This window comes from Copadichromis virginalis, linkage group LG15, assembly GCF_057382275.1.
Source record: "Copadichromis virginalis isolate Kocher_CV1m ecotype Utaka linkage group LG15, C_Virginalis_male_GT1.1, whole genome shotgun sequence".
In the NCBI taxonomy this organism is placed as follows: Eukaryota; Metazoa; Chordata; class Actinopteri; order Cichliformes; family Cichlidae; genus Copadichromis; species Copadichromis virginalis.
In genome coordinates this window covers 41,531,136-41,550,510 of record NC_140632.1, presented here as the reverse complement: position 1 = coordinate 41,550,510, position 19,375 = coordinate 41,531,136, and the positions used below count along the sequence as shown (strand labels likewise).

General features: G+C 45.2%; 1 protein-coding gene across 1 annotated transcript in view; it reads left to right on the top strand.

The window, feature by feature from the left end:
• Positions 1–19,375, top strand: part of LOC146693080 (cadherin-2-like) — a 105,961-nt gene that overhangs the window by 65,311 nt on the left and 21,275 nt on the right. The window contains exons 6-13 of the mRNA XM_085433453.1: positions 7,701–7,845; positions 7,954–8,126; positions 10,074–10,211; positions 10,563–10,748; positions 11,031–11,284; positions 13,288–13,430; positions 16,007–16,240; positions 17,904–18,137. Of these exons, the coding sequence (XP_085289579.1) occupies positions 7,701–7,845; positions 7,954–8,126; positions 10,074–10,211; positions 10,563–10,748; positions 11,031–11,284; positions 13,288–13,430; positions 16,007–16,240; positions 17,904–18,137 (1,507 nt within the window). The remainder of the gene's footprint in view (positions 1–7,700; positions 7,846–7,953; positions 8,127–10,073; positions 10,212–10,562; positions 10,749–11,030; positions 11,285–13,287; positions 13,431–16,006; positions 16,241–17,903; positions 18,138–19,375) is intronic.

Here is a 19,375-nt window from a genome sequence, read left to right as displayed (position 1 = left end):
GTGCTGGTATAAACTTTAGGCTGCATACATGTTATTCTAAAGTAATCATTCCAGAGCATCTCCAAATTCTGCACAGTTTGGTCTTTGGCACATGTGCCGTGACCGACCAGTATTAGAATAATAAGCAGTTTAAGGGTCCTCTTTCAGTATATAGGTGGTCCACACCATGGCTGATCACCAAAGTCCAATTCCACTGACGTGTGTCATGACTGTGTTAGGCTACAGTGCACGTACCCCGTCCTGCTTCAAGGGATAGTCTGGGCCGTGGTTTAGTTGAACTCACAGTGCGCTTGAACTGCAATAGCTATGTGCAGTCAAGCACAACTCGCTTCCTGAACCACAGCTGCCTCTGCTATAATCACTGTTAGCTATTTCATTCATTAATTGTTCTTTAAGGTATTCGAGAGGACCATATGATTCACACACTGGTGCAAAAAGTTTTGCCAAGATGAAACAACAAAATACATTAAAATTGCCAGGAAAGGAGTATTTATGTAACAGGTGTACAAACTGTATTGTGCACAGCGCGGTTGGTGCAGCCTGGGCTGGAGGCACAAGTGCATGTGTGTGTACATGCATTTCTGAAATAAATCAGTTCATAAAGGTGAAATGTTTAGCAAAACAAAATGGTCACAATCACTTATTAAGAGTAGTGCTAGTGTAGTGTGAGTGTAAGTGTAGTCCGATGTAGTGCGAGTGTAGTGTGAGTGTAGTGTAAGTGAGGTGTGAGTGTAGTGTGAGTGTAGTGCGAGTGTAGTGCGAGAGTAGTGTGAGCGTAGTGTAAGTATAGTGCGAGTGTAGTGTGAGTGTAGTGTGACTGTAGTTTGAGTGTAGTGTAAGTGAGGTGTGACTGTAGTCCAATGTAGTGTGAGTGTAAGTGTAGTGCGAGTGTAGTGCGAGTGTGAGTGTAGTGTGAGTGTAGTTTGAGTGTAGTCCAATGTAGTGCGACTGTAAATGTAGTGCGAGTGTAGTACGAGTGCAGTGTAAGTGTAGTGTGTGTGTAGTGTGAGCGTAGTGTGTGTGTAGTGTGAGCGTAGTGTGAGTGTAGTGCAAGTGTGACTGTAGTGTGAGTGTAGTGCGAGTGTGAGTGTAGTTTGAGTGTAGTGCAAGTGTAGTGCAAGTGTGAGTGTAGTGTAAGCGTAGTGTAAGTGTAGTGCGAATGTAGTGCGAGTGTGAGTGTAGTGTGAACGTAGTGTAAGTGTAGTGCGAGTGTAGTGCGAGTGTGAGTGTAGTGTGAGCGTAGTGTAAGTGTAGTACGAGTGTAGTGCAAGTGTGAGTGTAGTGTAAGTGTAGTTTGAGTGTAGTCCAATGTAGTGCGAGTGTAAATGTAGTGTGAGTGTAGTGTGAGTGTAGTGCAAGTGTGACTGTAGTGTGAGTGTAGTGCGAGTGTGAGTGTAGTTTGAGTGTAGTGCGAGTGTAGTGCGAGTGTGAGTGTAGTGTGAGCGTAGTGTAAGTGTAGTGTGAGTGTAGTGTGAGTGTGACTGTAGTGTGAGTGTAGTGCGAGTGTGAGTGTAGTTTGAGTGTAGTGCGAGTGTAGTGCGAGTGTGAGTGTAGTGTGAGCGTAGTGTAAGTGTAGTGTGAGCGTAGTGTAAGTGTAGTGTGAGCGTAGTGTGAGTGTAGTGTGAGTGTAGTGCAAGTGTGACTGTAGTGTGAGTGTAGTGCGAGTGTGAGTGTAGTTTGAGTGTAGTGCGAGTGTAGTGTGAGTGTAGTGTGAGCGTAGTGTAAGTGTAGTGTGAGCGTAGTGTAAGTGTAGTGCGAGAGTAGTGTGAGTGTAGTGCGAGTGTGAGTGCAGTGTGAGTGTAGTGCGAGTGTAGTGCGAGTGTGAGTGTAGTTGCAGTGTAGTCCAATGTAGTGCGAGTGTAGTCCAATGTAGTGTGAGTGTAGTGCGAGTGTAGTGTGAGTGTAGTTTCAGTGTATTGTAAGTGAGGTGTGACTGTAGTGTAAGTGTAGTGTGAGTGTAGTGCGAGTGTGAGTGTAGTTTGAGTGTAGTGTAAGTGAGGTGTGACTGTAGTGTGAGTGTAGTGTGAGTGTAGTTTGAGTGTAGTGTAAGTGAGGTGTGAGAGTAGTGTGAGTGTAGTGTGAGTGTAGTGCGAGTGTGAGTGTAGTGTGAGTGTAGTGTAAGTGAGGTGTGAGAGTAGTGTGAGTGTAGTGTGAGTGTAGTGCGAGTGTGAGTGTAGTTTGAGTGTAGTGTAAGTGAGGTGTGACTGTAGTGTAAGTGTAGTGTGAGTGTAGTCCAATGTAGTGCGAGTGTAGTGTGAGTGTAGTGTAAGTGAGGTGTGAGAGTAGTGTAAGTGTAGTGCGAGTGTAGTGCGAGTGTGAGTGTAGTTTGAGTATAGTGTAAGTGAGGTGTGAGAGTAGTGTGAGTGTAGTGCGAGTGTAGTGTGAGTGTAGTGCGAGTGTGAGTGTAGTTTGAGTGTAGTGTAAGTGAGGTTTGAGAGTAGTGTGAGTGTAGTGCGAGTGTGAGTGTAGTTTGAGAGTAGTGTAAGTGTAGTGTAAGTGTAGTGTGAGTGTAGTGCGAGTGTGAGTGTAGTTTGAGTATAGTGTAAGTGAGGTGTGAGAGTAGTGTAAGTGTAGTGCGAGTGTAGTGTGAGTGTAGTGCGAGTGTGAGTGTAGTTTGAGTGTAGTGTAAGTGAGGTTTGAGAGTAGTGTGAGTGTAGTGCGAGTGTGAGTGTAGTTTGAGAGTAGTGTGAGTGTAGTGCGAGTGTGACTGTAGTGAGAGTGCAGTGTAAGTGTAGTGCGAGTGTAGTGTGAGTGAGGTGTGAGAGTAGTGCGAGTGTGAGTGTAGTGTGAGTGTAGTTTGAGTATAGTGTAAGTGAGGTGTGAGAGTAGTGTGAGAGCAGTGTGAGTGTAGTGTGAGTGTAGTGCGAGTGTAGTGCGAGTGTGACTGTAGTGAGAGTGCAGTGTAAGTGTAGTGCGAGTGTAGTATGAGTGAGGTGTGAGAGTAGTGCGAGTGTAGTGTGAGTGTAGTGTGAGTGTAGTTTGAGTATAGTGTAAGTGAGGTGTGAGAGTAGTGTAAGTGTAGTGTGAGTGTAGTGCGAGTGTAGTGTGAGTGTAGTGCGAGTGTAGTGCGAGTGTGAGTATAGTGTAAGTGTAGTGCGAGTGTAGTATGAGTGAGGTGTGAGAGTAGTGTGAGTGTAGTGCGAGTGTGAGTGTAGTGTGACTGTAGTTTGAGTATAGTGTAAGTGAGGTGTGAGAGTAGTGTAAGTGTAGTGTGAGTGTAGTGCGAGTGTGAGTGTAGTGTGAGTGTAGTGCGAGTGTAGTGCGAGTGTAGTGCGAGTGTGAGTGTAGTGTGAGTGTAGTTTGAGTATAGTGTAAGTGAGGTGTGAGAGTAGTGTAAGTGTAGTGTGAGTGTAGTGTGACTGTAGTGTGAGTGTAGTGTGAGTGTAGTGCGAGTGTAGTTTGAGTGCAGTGTGACTGTAGTGAGAGTGCAGTGTAAGTGTAGTGTGAGTGTAGTGCGAGTGTGAGCATGTGTCCTGACTTTAGGGACAATCAAAAGGCCAGTACCAGAGGACCTCAGGGTCCGCGAGGGTTCATATGGTAAAAGCAGATGTGAGCGATAAGAAGACCATTAAGACCATTAAGACATTTAAAAACCAATAAAAGAACTTTAAAATCCTGAAACACACGGGGAGCCAATGCAGCGATTCTATCAAAGGCTGCGCTTAATCAGAATCAGAATCAGAATACTTTATTGATCCCTGGGGGAAATTATTTTTTGTTACAGTGCTCCATTTTAAACCAACATTAAGACAAGACAGACAATACGCTAACTAAGAATAGTACAATATATACATATATATACATACATACATACATAAGTCACTTATAAATAAATATTTGGAAAAGAAACATGTGTAGTTGTAGCAGCAAACAGTGTGTTAAGTGGATGCGTTGTACAGGGAGATGGCCACAGGCAGGAATGATTTCCTGTGTCGTTCAGTGGTGCTTTTCGGTAATCTCAGTCTCTCACTGAACGAGCTCCTGTGACTGACCAACATGTCATGGAGTGGGTGGGAGGTGTTATCCAACATTGTCTTTATCTTGGACAGCATCCGCCTCTCCGACACCACCTTGAGGGAGTCCAGCTCCATCCCCACAACATTGCTGGCCTTACGGATTAGTTTATTAAGTCTGTTGGCATCTGCGACCCTCAGCCTGCTCCCCCAGCATGCAACAGCATAGAGGATCGCACTGGCCACAACAGACTCATAGAAAATCCTCAGCATTTTCTGGCAGATGTTGAAGGACCTCAGTCGCCTCAAAAAATAGAGACGACTCTGGCCCTTCCTGTAAAGTGCTGTGGTGTTTTTAGCCCAGTCCAGTTTATTGTCAATGTGAACTCCAAGGTATTTATAGTCCTCCACAATGTCAACACTGACCCCCTGGATTGAAACAGGGGTCAAGTGTTTCCTGGTCTTCCTGAAGTCCACGATCAGTTCCTTGGTCTTTGCCACGTTGAGCTGCAGATGATTCTGCTCACACCACGTGACAAAGGAGTCGACCACAGCCCGGTACTCTGTCTCATCATAGATCCAGCGGCACCAGGACTGAGAGCTTTTGGGCGTCCCAGTTACATCTAAGATCATTTAAAACCTTTAGGAGAGCCGTCTCTGTGCTGTGGTTCACCCTAAATCCAGACTGGAATATCTCCAGGATCTGTCTATCATTCAGAAACTCATTAATCTGAGTAAAAACATGTTTTTCTAAAATTTTACTTAAAAATGGTGAGTTGGATACAGGTCTGTATTAAAGTCATTACAATCCAAACTGCTCTTCTTCAGAAGGGGCCTCACCACCGCCGTTTTAAAGGCAGCAGGGAAGACACCCAACTGAAGAGAGCAATTCATCATGTATAAAAGCTCAGCCTCAAAAAATCCATAAAGTGAAGAGGGGATAAAATATCAGATCTGATGGCGCTGACTTTTCCCCTGAAGTGGTCTGCAAACTGCTCACAGAGCGAGTCTGTGGGCTTCTTTGGGAGCTGTTAAAATCAGGGTTAAATAAATGATCTATGGTGGAAAAGAGGACCTTGGGATTATTAATGTATTATTGTACATTTTAAGTTGCTCGCAAAGTATTTGATAGTTAATTACATTTTTATTTTTCCTCCATCTCCTTTCTGCTGCCCTGCATTTTCTTTTGAGTTTTTTGACTTCTTCGTTTCTCCAGGGTGATGCATGTTTTACGTTAATCTTTTTGGTGGTGAGTGGAGCAACGGAGTCAAGGCTTTTCTTCAGTTTGCTGTTAAAATGATTAAAAATAAAATCACAGGGTGCAGGTAGAATCACAGGGGGGCATTCGTCTAAAACCCTGGTAAAATTTGCAGCCACTTCAGAGGTTAGATAGCGCCTCCTCACAGTTCGCACCACTGAATAAAACCGGTGATGTTAAAAAACACACAGTAGTGGTCAGAGACAGCCAAGCCAACAACAGAGGACACACTGGTGGACAGCCCATGGGTGATGACCAGGTCCAGAGTGTATCCTCTGTTGTGAGTCGGCTGCGTGATGTGCTGGGTAAAATCCAAACAGTGAAGAATGTTTAAGAATTCTTTTGATGCAGGGTCAGAAGGATTATCTATGTGCAGGTTAAAGTCACCGGTTAGAATTATCATGTTATATTTTGAATGTATGTTTGTTAAAAATTCAGAGAATTCCTTGATGAAAGCAGCGCTGTCTTTAGGTGGTCTGTAAACTGTGACAGATAAAACTGGAGGGCTGCTGAAAACAATAGCGTGGAATTCAAAAGTGGTAAAATGATCAAATCAAATGTGATTGGAGGTGAGTGTATTGTTGGCCAGAGATGCAGTCCCACCACCTCTCTCACCACTTCTAATAGAAAAAGAGAAATTTGAATTTGGTGGGGAGGCCTCAGTGAGAACAGCTGGTGCATCCGAGCCCAGCCATGTTTCAGTTAAAATAAACAGTCAAGTTTATTAAAATCATAGTTTGAATTCAGATGAGCCATTCCACATTAATGGTGTACAAAACAGTGACAGCTACCCAGTTGTGTTCACGAGGCTCCGCCTACGACAGCCGTAATGCTCCAACAATCCATCAAGCGGTGCGGCTTCGTAGCTCAGCAAAGTCGTACTGAAACATTTGACAGATTTTCGAGCGCCGTGCACATAAAATCGCTTCGAGGTCAGTAAACACAACCAGAGTTCATACATAAGGCACACGGGATTATAAGGGGCTCTGTCGACTTTCAGAAAAATCAAAGGATTGATTTTAAGTGCGCCGTATTTTCCAAACAACACGGTAATAACGACGGCCCGCTAGCATGCGCTACCAAAAATAGTGCTTTGTTGTGTATCTGACGGACGAAAGCTAAACCAGTTCCACACCACTGAAGCTGCAGCATTTTTACAAACCAGTTCTGGTTCATGGTTTCATTCAACGATCCGCTCTCACCCTCCTCATTCTGCGTCGCTGCCATGATTTTTCTGCCGTGTGCGTATGAAAACAAAGGCACGTTTTACCCATATTCTATCATGATATTTCACTTTCTTATCGTTGCCCAGCATTATACCGGTATTACCGTGAGCGGTGGCCCAGCCCTAGCTGTAAAAGCAGTGTGGGACTGTTTGATGCACTGAGACTGGAATATTGCTTTCAGGTTATTGTGACATTTTTTTCCAAAGTACACAGTAAATATTTGTCACAATGTGACAAAATGTCAGAATCACTGTTAAAAGAGCTGCGTGGGAGAACCATTCCTGTTATAAATATAATAATAATTCATATTTTGTGTAAAGTCTTTTGTGATTTATGGTTGCCTGAAGTCTGGGGTCCATAGAAACCCATTAGGCTCCTTGCGTCTTTGCTGTGAAACACAGCAGGTAGACTGCAGTTTAATCAGACTGAGAACAGGTGACTCAGCAAGTTATTCCACCTTAAAAGCTCTTTGGTTGTTTTATCCATTTGTTTAGGATCACTGCCCAGCTGACCAATGAAATGTGCTCCAATAAGGTTTTATGCCTTTGAATTAATGTGTACAAACACAACGCTTCTGTATAATTCTGCATTCATTCAGCTGCTTGCTTTTGTGGGTGTGGGATATCCACTGGCAGCCATGCATGCCCAAACCACAACCTAGCCTTAGTGGTTCTGTTTTTTGTTATGGGGTTTGTGCGTGTGCTGCATCCTCAAAGGTTCGAGCCTGAAGTCTTCGCTTGATCTTTAACAAAGAAACATGTCTGTCTAAATCCTGCACAGCAGTCTTGAATTACTCTGCAGCCATAAAAGGGATTTTCTTCACCACGCAGGGTTTGTCCTCATCCATACACGTGTACGACTCTGCTGCAATCTTATTTAACATTTTCTAGTTTAGCAGTTTTCACCAGTTTTGTCAGATTGTTGGCAAATCGTTCGACCTCTCGGCGACACAGTTGTACTTTTTAGCCCCTGCAAGATAAAACTGATATAAGATTGCACGGTAACAGCATTCAATCTAAACTGCGTGTGAGCTCTTTGTTCATAAAGTGACTCACAGGGGCCTGAGATCCATTTGTTAGCTCAGCTCCATGCTATACGTGCACTTGTGCTTCCTTTAACCTTGTGGGCTGTTTCGTTTATCTCCTGAGGTCTCTCAGAGCACTAAACCCTCGTAATTAGTCTCAGTGGAAGGAAGCAGCTTATTACCGTCTTCACCTGTATGTAATAAAAGTTGTGTGTGCATGTTTGTGTGTCTGTGTATAGTTGCGAGCCCACGCAGTGGACCTGAATGGGAATCAGGTGGAGAACCCCATCGACATCGTCATTAATGTCATCGACCAGAACGACAACAGACCAGAGTTCACTCACAGCATCTTTAATGGCTCCGTGCCCGAGGGATCCAAGCCTGGTACCAACACACACACACACACACACACACACACACACACACAACCTTTGGATTACATCATTCCTTCCCTGGCATATGTGTGCTGACTTGCTGTGTGCTTCCCTGCAGGATCCTTCGTGATGACGGTGACAGCAGTGGACAAGGATGATCCAAAAACTGCCAACGGGATGCTGAGATATAAAATCCTTTCCCAGAATCCCCAGAGCCCCTCCTCCAACATGTTTACCATTAACAACAAGACTGGTGACATCATCACTGTGGCGGCAGGCCTTGATCGGGAGGTGTGTGTGTGTTAAATGTGGACATTTTCTAACGCTCATATCTGAATCCATATGGAGCAGCTGCGTCTCGGCCTGAGAGTGTGTGTCCAGCCTGCAGCATAAAGACAGCTTTTTAAAGTCTTACGTCAGTAGAGCTGAATCCCATCTGTCTGAGGCCGTGCTATCTGCACGCCAGCATTAATAGTCACTGATGAAGTCTGTTTTTAGAGGTACCTACTGTTCTCACTCAGCGCTGTATTTTAGCTCGTCTGTGACTCGCAGGTCAGATTAACCCTGTTTACCTTATAAAAGCAGGTGAGCTGAGTTATCAACAGCCAGACCTGCATGGCTGAGATACCTCTATCTGTAGCACCCACCGTCACTGATATTAGTTATTAACCCTGTAAGACCCAACCCATCGCAACATAACCAGAAAATTCAGATTTTTTGGAACTGAGACATTTATTAACCCTTATAACAAATTCACACCATTTTTTTGCTCTATCATGTTGTGGAGTATATATTTCTGTTATATATTTATTATATATTTTTGTGTCGCATTTGAAACATTGTTGTTAACAAAAAGTTTCCAAAAGAAGAAGCAGAGGTCTGTTTTTCTCTGTGATGTGACTGCTGGGGAGGCTGTTCCAGTGTTTCCGAGCTGCAACTGGAACTTTAAACTGAAGCTTCTGACCTAATCAAGCTGCACGGGGCAAAAAGCTGCAACAGCTATGATCTGGAACCAGAAGCCGTCATCGTCGGTGCAACCAAATCACAGCAGCTGCACCTTCAGATGCAACAATGAGGAGCAAACATCTAAATGCAAACATGAAAAGTGCTGAAATGACACACATGTATAAAATGTAGCACGATAAGCTAATGGAGGCATTTCAGAAGGAAGCCCCACAAACAGTGAACTGCTCTGGGAGCCGGTGTAAGGAAGCCAGGCAGGGTCGCAGCTGCGTCTCCAACCAGCTCTAATTCTTGTGATGTTCGTGCCTCACTGAGTCCAACGTGGAGCAGAAACAGTCTGGATGTGATAAAATCTTGAATCGTAGTTCCATCGTAGCTAAAAGTCATAGTTGCAAAATCTGCACGTTTGATATAAGAAGCAAAACTAATAGTTTAACTGGAGGGCAAACTGAATCTGGGCACACGGGGGATTCATCAATCAGCGCTAAAGCTGCAGCTGCTATTATAGTACAAAAAAGCCTGCAGTAACTGACAAAGTAATCTGCACTCGTCTTTTGTCCACAGTCAATCAACCAAACTTTATTTGTGTGGCAGCTTTGGTGCAGGTTGCTCTTTCATAGGTGACTGACGAGCTGATAATGAGATAACACAGACAGCGTAATAATAGAGAGCAATTAAAAACAGAATAAAAGCATCATCACAGAAAAGGGAAAATGTGCCGTAAACAACGACCGAAGATTTTAAAAGCCTGAAAAATAGCAGAAAAATCCAACTTTGCACAAAGAAGAAAATGGCAGATGAAGTAAACAAGGTCAACAAGCCATGATGAGGTCGAATGAAGTGTACATGTGAAGATCTCAGCAGCTTAAAAGTCTCCATCACTTTTTATGCTTTTTAAATGTCTAAACATCGTCTCTGTCAGGTGGTCTGCAGCTCAGTCACAGTGTTGTCATAGAGCAGCGGCTTCTGTAATTAAGGCCTGACGTGCATTAGCAATCAGTCTTAGAAAAAGGATCAGCAGTGGGCTGCCCTAAAATGGGATGATTGTGGAAAGCAGAAACGGTCTTACATTAGCACGGAGTGTGAACCACTCATCATGTCTCGGAACATTATTTTTAAGTAGCACTGACTAAATCATCAGCTGTAATGGTGATTAGACAAAATGACAGTCCCCTTGTCAAACGGTTTTAATTAGATTTATTTCCAAGTCATACAATGCGCAGCGGGACACTTCAGTCTGCAGAATAAGTGACGCTTTCTGTTCTGTGATTCCAGAAAGTCACGCAGTACACCCTGATCATCCAGGCCACGGACATGGAGGGGAATCCCACCTACGGCCTTTCCAACACTGCCACCACCGTCATCAGGATCACTGATGTCAATGACAATGCTCCAGAGTTCACCACAGAGACAGTAGGTGCACACACACACACACACACACACAGCGTGCTGGCTCTGCATCAGCAAACGGGCGAGGCAGCGTCGTCTGAACGACACTAAAGCTCTCTGAGCTTTTATTGGCAGCAGGCAGATGGTGGAGGAGTGAAAAGCCAATGAAACATCCAATATGTTTATCCTCCTCAGTAAAGCTGAACAGGCTGGACAGGAAGGAGCAGTGTTTGTGGAGATGTGCTCTTTATTCTCAGATATACTGCGCTCGGCTCTGCGTGACAGGGAACTGTTTGCAGTGGCGAAGCATTGTTTGTTTGTGATGTTCACCACAGCTTTGTGTAGTGTGGAGTCATCCAGTCTCTGCTCTTTCAGTTCTTCGGAGAGGTTCACGAGAACAGGGTGAACGTGATCGTGGCTAACCTGACCGTGACCGACAAAGACCAGCCTCACACTCCGGCCTGGAGCGCCGTGTACCGCATCATCGCCGGGGACCCCACGGGACGCTTCTCCATCCCCACTGACCCCACCACCAACGAGGGCCTCCTCACCGTGGTCAAGGTGAGGTTTGGATGTGCACAACATGCACACGAGAATAAAACGCTAACTCTCGAGACTTGCCTGGCGAGTAATGTTCTCACAGAGCGATCTAAAAGCAGCAGCTGTGCTCGACTCTCAGTGTGGTCGGTTTGTAACATCCAGAGAGCAGAAGATCCCTGTGATCGCGATGTTTATACTGTCTGACATGTTCCAGAGAAACACGATGAGATGATGCTTAAGGTTGCACGTGCTGAATGTCCTTGACGTCGGGCATCATTGTCGTCCTTCGCTTTGTCTGTGCAGCCCATAGATTACGAGAGCACCCGTTCCTTCATGCTGACTGTGGAAGCGGAGAACGAGGTCACGCTGGTCCGCGGCATCCACTTGCCTCGTCAGTCCACGGCAACCGTCTCTGTTCGAATCCTGGATCTGAACGAGAGCCCGGAGTTTCGCCCAAACCCGAAATCCATGCGACTGGAGGAGGGTCTGTCGGCCGGGTCCATGCTCACCACTTTCACTGCGCAGGACCCCGACCGCTACATGAGACAAACTATCAGGTCAGAAACTCCTGGAAGCTCTTCAGAAACCTTTCATTTGTGCCAGTGAGGTCGAACTACAGCACTAAAACAATCCTTCAATATATAATTACAGTTTGTAATGCAACAATAAACTGTTGAGCGGGTTTGAGTAGAGACGTGAATGAATGCGTCAATGCATTTTGATAAGAAGAACATTTAAATATGTGGAGCCTTTTCACTATTTAAATTAGTCTCACATCTATTAGAATAATCAGCGACTGTCATTGAAAAATGTGCCACTGAAAGGAAATTAAAATCTGAGTAGAATGTAATTCACCCTCCAACATTTACCTATTCTTCTACATTTATTCAGTGCACGTCTGCATGTCGATGGCGTGCTGTAGTGAGATTAAAGCAGAACCTGACGCGCTCATTCTTCACCTTGTTTTAGAGAAGATTCGTCGAGTGCGTCTCGTGTGAAACTGAGAATTTATAAAATGTGCACAATTCATGGAACGTTTCCAGTTGGACACAATCGTAGACTGAATCAGCACGTCTGTGCTGCTGTTTGCTCTGCTGCTGCTCGCATAGTCGTCGCAGAGACGTGGAGGGCGTGTTCATGTGAGAGAACAAAGGAGGCGCAGCCCTGCTTCTAGCCTTCTTCCTCAGTAATCATTTTACTTGTAAATACATCCAGAGTCCAAGCACAGCCATCATCTCGACCTCGCACACGCGTGTCTGTGTTTGCATATCTTTGTGGGACAACATGCCGTCCCGTCAGTTTGAAGGCCTAGTTGTAGTGTCAGGGTCAGGCTGTGGTTCGGCGTAGGCGTTCATTTGGAGAGAAAGCATCGTGTCCCCACACAGATATGAAAACGTGGTTTTTGTGTGTGAAATCAAAACCTCTGAGGTAATTTGATGATGCAGATTTCAGAATTATAGGTTGAACACTGTGTGAAGATTTACCAACTTTAACAGCTTTTGTGAAACAGCTCTTGCTCAGTGACGCGCACCAGCCAGCGTAGCGCTCAGCGAGCAACAACTCTGAGTTTCCACATGACAGACGTTATGTTACTGTCTCAGCATGAGGTTTGTGAGGCATTAGGAATGTGACCATTGTCGGCGTGAGCAGCCGCTCCTCCTCTGTGACAGTTTTCATTTTCTTCTGCTGGTCAGGTTTCATTTTAAACGCATTAAGAGACTTGCATCTTCCATCTCAGGCCACTTTGCAGTCCCCGTTTTCATATAAAAGCTAGATTTTGTTATGAGTGCAGATGCAGGTTTCAGATGCTGCAGCACTCATCCAAACGCTCAGCACAGCAGAAAGCCTGCAGGACTGATGCTTTTGTCCCGATCCTTCTTTCTTTTACATCCCACTATTTGTTTCTAAATGTAGTGCTGAAGTCTTTGTAGCCTAGCAACAGCCAATAGTGGACACACACTGTGCTCACAAAAACACGCACACACACACACAGCGAGTTGTGTGTGGAGTGGCCCAGCAGAACGTTTTTGCTTTTGTTGCTCTCTGTTGTGTGCGTGCTCCTCGATTAGTCATCTGTGCTGCTCTCCGTTTTATCTCACCAGTTACGAACATACCAAATGGATCGTGTTCCCTTTCATGCCTGCTTCACGGCTGACCTGTTTTCATTTGTTGAAGCTGTGCCGTTTGATCCATGTGCAGTGTTTGAAAGATGACTTTATGCTAACAGCAATGCAGATGCATGACTCGAGTCTCTTACATGAATTCATTTCATCAACAATTTGCAGGAAGTTGCAGAGCTTTTATTGGTCTCTCCTTGGTTGTTTCCAGTTCCAGTAAATATAGCATTCTTGCACTAACAGTCGTTCTTTATCGTTTTTAAGAGAGTTAACGTTTGAATTCATCCCTGAGAGTAAATGAATGAGTTGTGGCTGCCTTGAGAGAGCGTGCCGCAGTCCCCATACATCAGCTCCCAGTGGCTGCTCGGCGTGCAGCCAGGGAAGCAGATAAAGAGGCCTCTCTGTGGTGGCTTCTCATGCTGGCTCTCTCTCACCGAACACAGGTACTCCAAGATGTATGACCCTGCCAACTGGCTGGAGATTAACCCGGCTAACGGACAGATTTCCACCATCGCCATTCTTGACCGAGAGTCTCCATATATCAAGAACAATCACTACAACGTTACCTTCATGGCATCTGATAACGGTGAGACACACAGGCTGCGCTGCTGTCCGGCAGTAACCCATCCCCCACATACAGAGGTGGATTGTGTTCACTGTGCCTCAGTGCTCTTTCATTAACTGCACTAGTGCTGCTTCACTGTGGAGTCAGTGTCACAGTGCAGCTCCTGGTGCAGGAAGTGCTACATGGAAACAGCCACGAGCTGCTGTTTGATATTTAAGTAACAAAGCTAACGATACAAACTGTTAACATAGCAGGTTTTTGGCATCACTGATGACATGGTTTTGTTGAATTGTGTAAAATAAATAACTGCTGGAGAACATTACAGTGGTTAAACCACTAATATAACTAACCTGCTAGTATAAAAAGGCTTCCATCTTCCTTATCTTGATAACTACAGTCGGTAGCACAAGTCTGTCACACTCAAACCCCCCAAAACCAGTGTTCCCACTACTGAGTATGTAGGAAGTGCACGCTATGTTCCTCGATGGTGTAGTCGGAGCAGTCACAAAGACTGATGCCAGAGCTAGGACCCACTTTTTAAGCAAACTTGGTTGCAAAGAGGGCGCTGCATCAAAAACTTTATGATTGCTCTGGTTGCCTGCAGTTTGCATCTAGTTTGCATGAAGTTTGCATGTTTGTGTCCAAACATTCACTAACTGCTACACACTCCTGGGAAAGGTGCAACACAAAAACCAAAGATGAAAAATGTTCAAGTTCAGAGTGAAAATGGTTTGAATTTGGTTCACACAGCTTCTGTTCACAGTTACCTCTCAGGGAAGAGTTGGCGAGTGTTTGGGAATAAATCAGATGTTCCATGCAAACGACGTGACAGCGACCACAGTGCTCAGAGGCGGTTTTTCCCAGCAGGTCAGGGAATATACATTTCTCCCAGATGGAGGAAGACCTCAGTAGGCTGCATGGGTACATCCCAGTGACGAGGATACTCACTAATTAGTGTAAGCAGCTGAAGCTGTTTCTTCAGGTGAACTGTGGGCAACTGTTGTCTATGCACAGGGCAGTGGATTCACTGGACTAACACCAGCTACTGCTACATAGGCACAGATGGCTGCAGCTGGGCATCAGCAGATTAGCCAACAGGTTAAAGAGCATGAAAATCAGCTGCACCCATCTGTCACGAACCGAATGAATACGTCGAAGAATAAACTTTAATATGGTCAGGTGCACTATTTATTAGAAGAGCACAGTTTTATGGAGGAAATTCAAACCCAGCCTACAAACAGGTTTATTTCTGCTGTAAAGTTGGCTAGTTTCACGCGGGGACTGATTCACTTTTAAAGCCACTTGAGGGACAGACCGCGTGTTTTGGCACTTCTTGCTGAAGTAATCTTGTATTTGATTCATCATAGTTACTGTTTCTCAAACATCAGGCCAGCAGGATGCCCAGTCACATACAGAGCCTGTGAAACTGCTTCAGCATGCTGCCCGTGGTTTACAGAGTTCGGCCTTGTCCTGCGGTGGACACACATCTTCCCCTGTGAGCAACAGATTGTTCCATCTTTATTCAATTATGCTTCACCTCTTGTAGGACTACACAGACGGTCTTGTGGACACAGGACTCTCATTGATTACTAATGGAGATGTTTTCCTGCCTATTTAGTGCACGATTTCCAAAGTCTCCCTTTTGTTTCTGATCACAGTTGTTCTTTATAGCCACAGAAAAGAGAGAAAAGAGGATTCTCTGTTCAAAGTGGGAAATTGTTGAAGGGGAATGTCATTCAGCAGCAGCTCAGTCCATGCAGTCCACCATAGACCCCTCACACAGAGAAGCCGCTGTGCTCCAGCTTCCTGCTAACTGACTGTCTTAGCACTTTCTCTGCCCTTGTCTCACACACACACACGCACACACACACACACACACACACACACACACGCACACACACACACACACACGCACACACACACACACATGCACAAAAAGCCCAAACACAGAGACAAACACACAAGCTTGTGCTGCAGTCTGCAGTGTTGGTGGTCACCGTATGTGCACGACCACCAGCTGTTGTTGAACACACTGTAGCTCCTGCTGTGTTCAGTACATTTTTAATCACTGATTAATCAAAGTAAACAATGGCGTATCGTCATGTGTCTCCACACGTTGCTCTGAGCTTCGCAGATCGTTGAGGAGTGTTTAGTCAGACTGGAAGTAAGGACTTGTGGAGGCCTGTTCCCCACAGTGTCACATTAAGCAGCAGTGTAATAAAAGAACACGGCCGGGCCAACATTGAGGCTCACTCATGTGTTTGATTTGTTTTTGCTCACAATGAAGTTTAATGGCACAAAGAGAGAATATACATGCAGGTGATTCAACACCTCTCACTGCTCCACAATCTGCACATGTGCAGTGCTGCATGCACTTTGTTTTAAACTGCATGCGCCAGCACAGTCCTCTGCAAAGTAATATGTCTGATTTATTACAGGAAGCATCATTAGAGTTATTATGTGACTAATATTTCTGTTATTTAGTTTTAGTTGGGCTTTGCAGAGGAAATTGTTCCCACCATGTTTCCTTTGCTTCATGTGGGAAAGGAAAATGAAAAAATCTGCAGATTTCATTTACTTTCCGTGCTGGTTTGCAGGTACCCCCCCTGCCAGTGGGACAGGCACCCTTCAGATTTACCTGACTGACATAAATGACAATGCGCCTCACGTGTTCCCGCCGGAGGTGGAAATGTGTGAGAGGCCGGAGCCCAATGCTCTCAACCTCACAGCCAGCGACCCCGACCTGAGTCCCAATGCTGGACCCTTCGCCTTCGAGCTGGCCAATCGTCCCTCAGATGTACGTCGCAACTGGACTCTGCATCGCCTCAACGGTCAGTACTGCATAATGTTTCCGTTTTTCATTGCACTTTCATTCAGTCTGTCTGTGGGAGGAATTCTTCCAGGATTTCAAGTCGTGCAAATCTCTCAGTGTCAGTCAGAGATCGTGAGATAATGACAGTATCACTTTCCATAAGCTTGAGAAATTCATTTGCTCTTTCGGTTCCCCGATGGTCCAGTTGTCTCTCTACATATGATAATGAGGCCCAGTAAAGGTCCACGCAATCAGAGCGGCACCCTGTGATGTTAGGCCAAGTCAGGCTGGAGTCACAGAGATGTCAGCGCTGCTGCCTCGGGGTTTGAAGACCGGCATTAGATGATCTAACACCTGATGTAGATGTCATTATTGTGCAGCCAGGTCGCTGCTCAGGTGGAGCTTCTCATCCTGCAGTGCTTGATCTCTCTCCACCTCTGCGGCCTCTTCTTGACTCGTATCATTAGCTGTATGAAAACATCTGTAACAGTTCATTGAGGAAAACTTTACAGTGTGGGCCTGAGCTCTTTTAGTTTTTATGTTTTTGTCGTTCATACATTTATACTGAGAAACACACAGTAGTGATGTGGCTCCAGCTCCAGTCTGCAGCTACAGTCCTTGTGTTGCTCTGCAGCTTTTCCACCTACTACAACCTCTACAGAGCTGTCACCAGCTGCAGTACATCACTGTGGAGTCAGAGTCCATCTGACAGCTGGACAGGAAACTGGAGTTCACCACAACAGTGACCTGCTCGGCTAACAGGGAGGAAATGTAAGACAGGAAGAAGCGGGCTAGCTGGTTAGCAGCAACTGAAGCTCTAAACCAAACTAAAGCATTTCAGACTGTAAAGTGTACTTGTTCTCTCCACCCAAGTGTCTGTGTAGCTTATCATACGTAGCATCATAGAGGGTCAAGTTTGCTTGTTTGTGTTATGCTAACGCCAACGTTAGCTCGCGTTGTCGTAGAGCATGTTGGTGTAATATGATGAAAGCTAGACTTAAAACAACTATATAAATAGAAGCCTGTTGTATATGACGTGTGGGTGACTGGAGTTAGAATAGACCTGTCTATAATTAATGCACTCAAAGCCATCAGGCTCTGGACCAGTGAACATAAATACATTTTGTGCAGCAATTAAAACTCTTGTGACACATTTCAGGTATAAAACAAGCGTTTCATCTTTGGAAACATGGCGCAGTTTATCGAGATACTTGCGATTTGCACATTAAACTGTCCGTTAGCACTGCTTTCAAACCATTTGGTCTCTGTTAAGAAACACAGTATAAAGAGGAAAAATCATCATCTTTCTCCTCTTAGCTAAGAGCTCCATCTCACAGTCAGCCCCTGCTTGCTGCACTCTGAATCAAATGTGTGCACTTGCACTTTGTGGCTGGCACTATAAACATTTTATTCTCCTTTTGACTTAAGTAGTTCAGTAACACAGCACTAAATGAGTTCAAGCCTCGGGTGAAATGTTCTGTTTGGCTCCTTGAAAGTAGGTAAAAGGAAGATGCATGAAACTCTTCTCTTTATTTACTGTGGAAGGCTTTTTGCAAAGGAAAAAAGTAAAAACATTTGTTGTTAGTTTGCTACCATAGTTGATCAGCTGGAAACGTTCCCTGTAACCACCTCCAGGAGTCGGGGACAGCGACTCATCTGTATCCATCCCTGTGTCATCGTAGGTGAGCATGCCCAGCTTCGACTGCGGATAGGCTTCCTGGCCAGCGGGCTCTACGAGGTTCCCATCACAATAACAGACTCTGGCAACTTGCCCATGTCCAACACATCCTACCTGAGGGTCAAAGTGTGTCAGTGTGATCACCATGGAGACTGTGTGGACATGGAGCGGATCATCGCAGCTGGACTGGGCACCGGAGCGATCATCGCCATCCTCATCTGCATCATCATCCTGTTAGGTGAGCCCTTACAGCCCGATTCTGTCACGCACACACACACACACACACACACACTCACACACACACGCACACACACACACACACACACACACGCACACACACACACACACTCACACACACACACACATGCACACACACACACACATGCACACACTCACACACACACACACACACTCACACACATGCACACACACTCTCTCACTGATTTAAATGAGTTCCTTGGAAACATCCCCACATCCTGACAGTAACTCCCACTTGCCAGTGTGGGACCCTGTTAGTCTCCTGACTGTCCTCGGGCCTTTTTCTTACCCGTGGTTATGAACGCAGATGTATTTGGGAAAAGCTAATAAAGCTAATTTGTCAGCAGACGGCAGCCGGTGGTTTGGACACTGCATTTCAACAAATGCTGTCTGCAGAGGTCTGGGCAGTATATCGAGGCACCTAACCTTAAGGTTTGTGGCGCTGTGTGGAAACATGTGTGAAGGGCATGTAGGCACACTGTACTATAGCCTGACTGAACAAAACCAGAGAGAGGCCAGAATAAAGTGGGCAGAAGAACAGAACCTGATGTCTGATGGCTGAGCTGATTCTATCCATCCGATTCTCAGGCCCCGTATAAGGTGCTGCGTGCGACTTAATAAATGTCACATCTGTTGTCGTGACGTCTCTGTTCTGTGCTGAGATCTTGCAGCTGCTTCGAGCCCTTTTGCCACATATAAATTACTGCAGATGGAAATAATCTGATTTCCAGAGTGAACTAAGATTGCTGCAGAAATGATGTTTGACATTGTATTCAGAAAATAAATAATATCGCAGAAAGTGGCTCGAGCCGGTCAAACAAGGCAAAATAAAGCCAAGCACTTAGAGCAGATATCTGGTAATAAGCGATTACATTTATCACTGCTATGGATGCTCCTTCTTCAGCTGTTTCATTTACTGTCGATCTGTTTGCAGTTTCATCCTCACTGGCAGCATCAGTCTGTCCATCAGTGCATCACTTTGGGTCAAATTAAATATCGAATGGACTGCTGTGAAATGTTCTACAGACATTTATGTTCCTGTGAAGGTGAATTATAATCACTTCATCAGGTCACAATTTTAATCTATCGAGTGCTTTGGCTTATGACGAAATACCTGCAAAACGAATGACTTTCCCATCATCCTCAGCTGTACTCGTGTGTGCATACGGTGTTCACAGGGTACTTATTTCTAAGTATAGTTGTGTCCAATCAAATTAC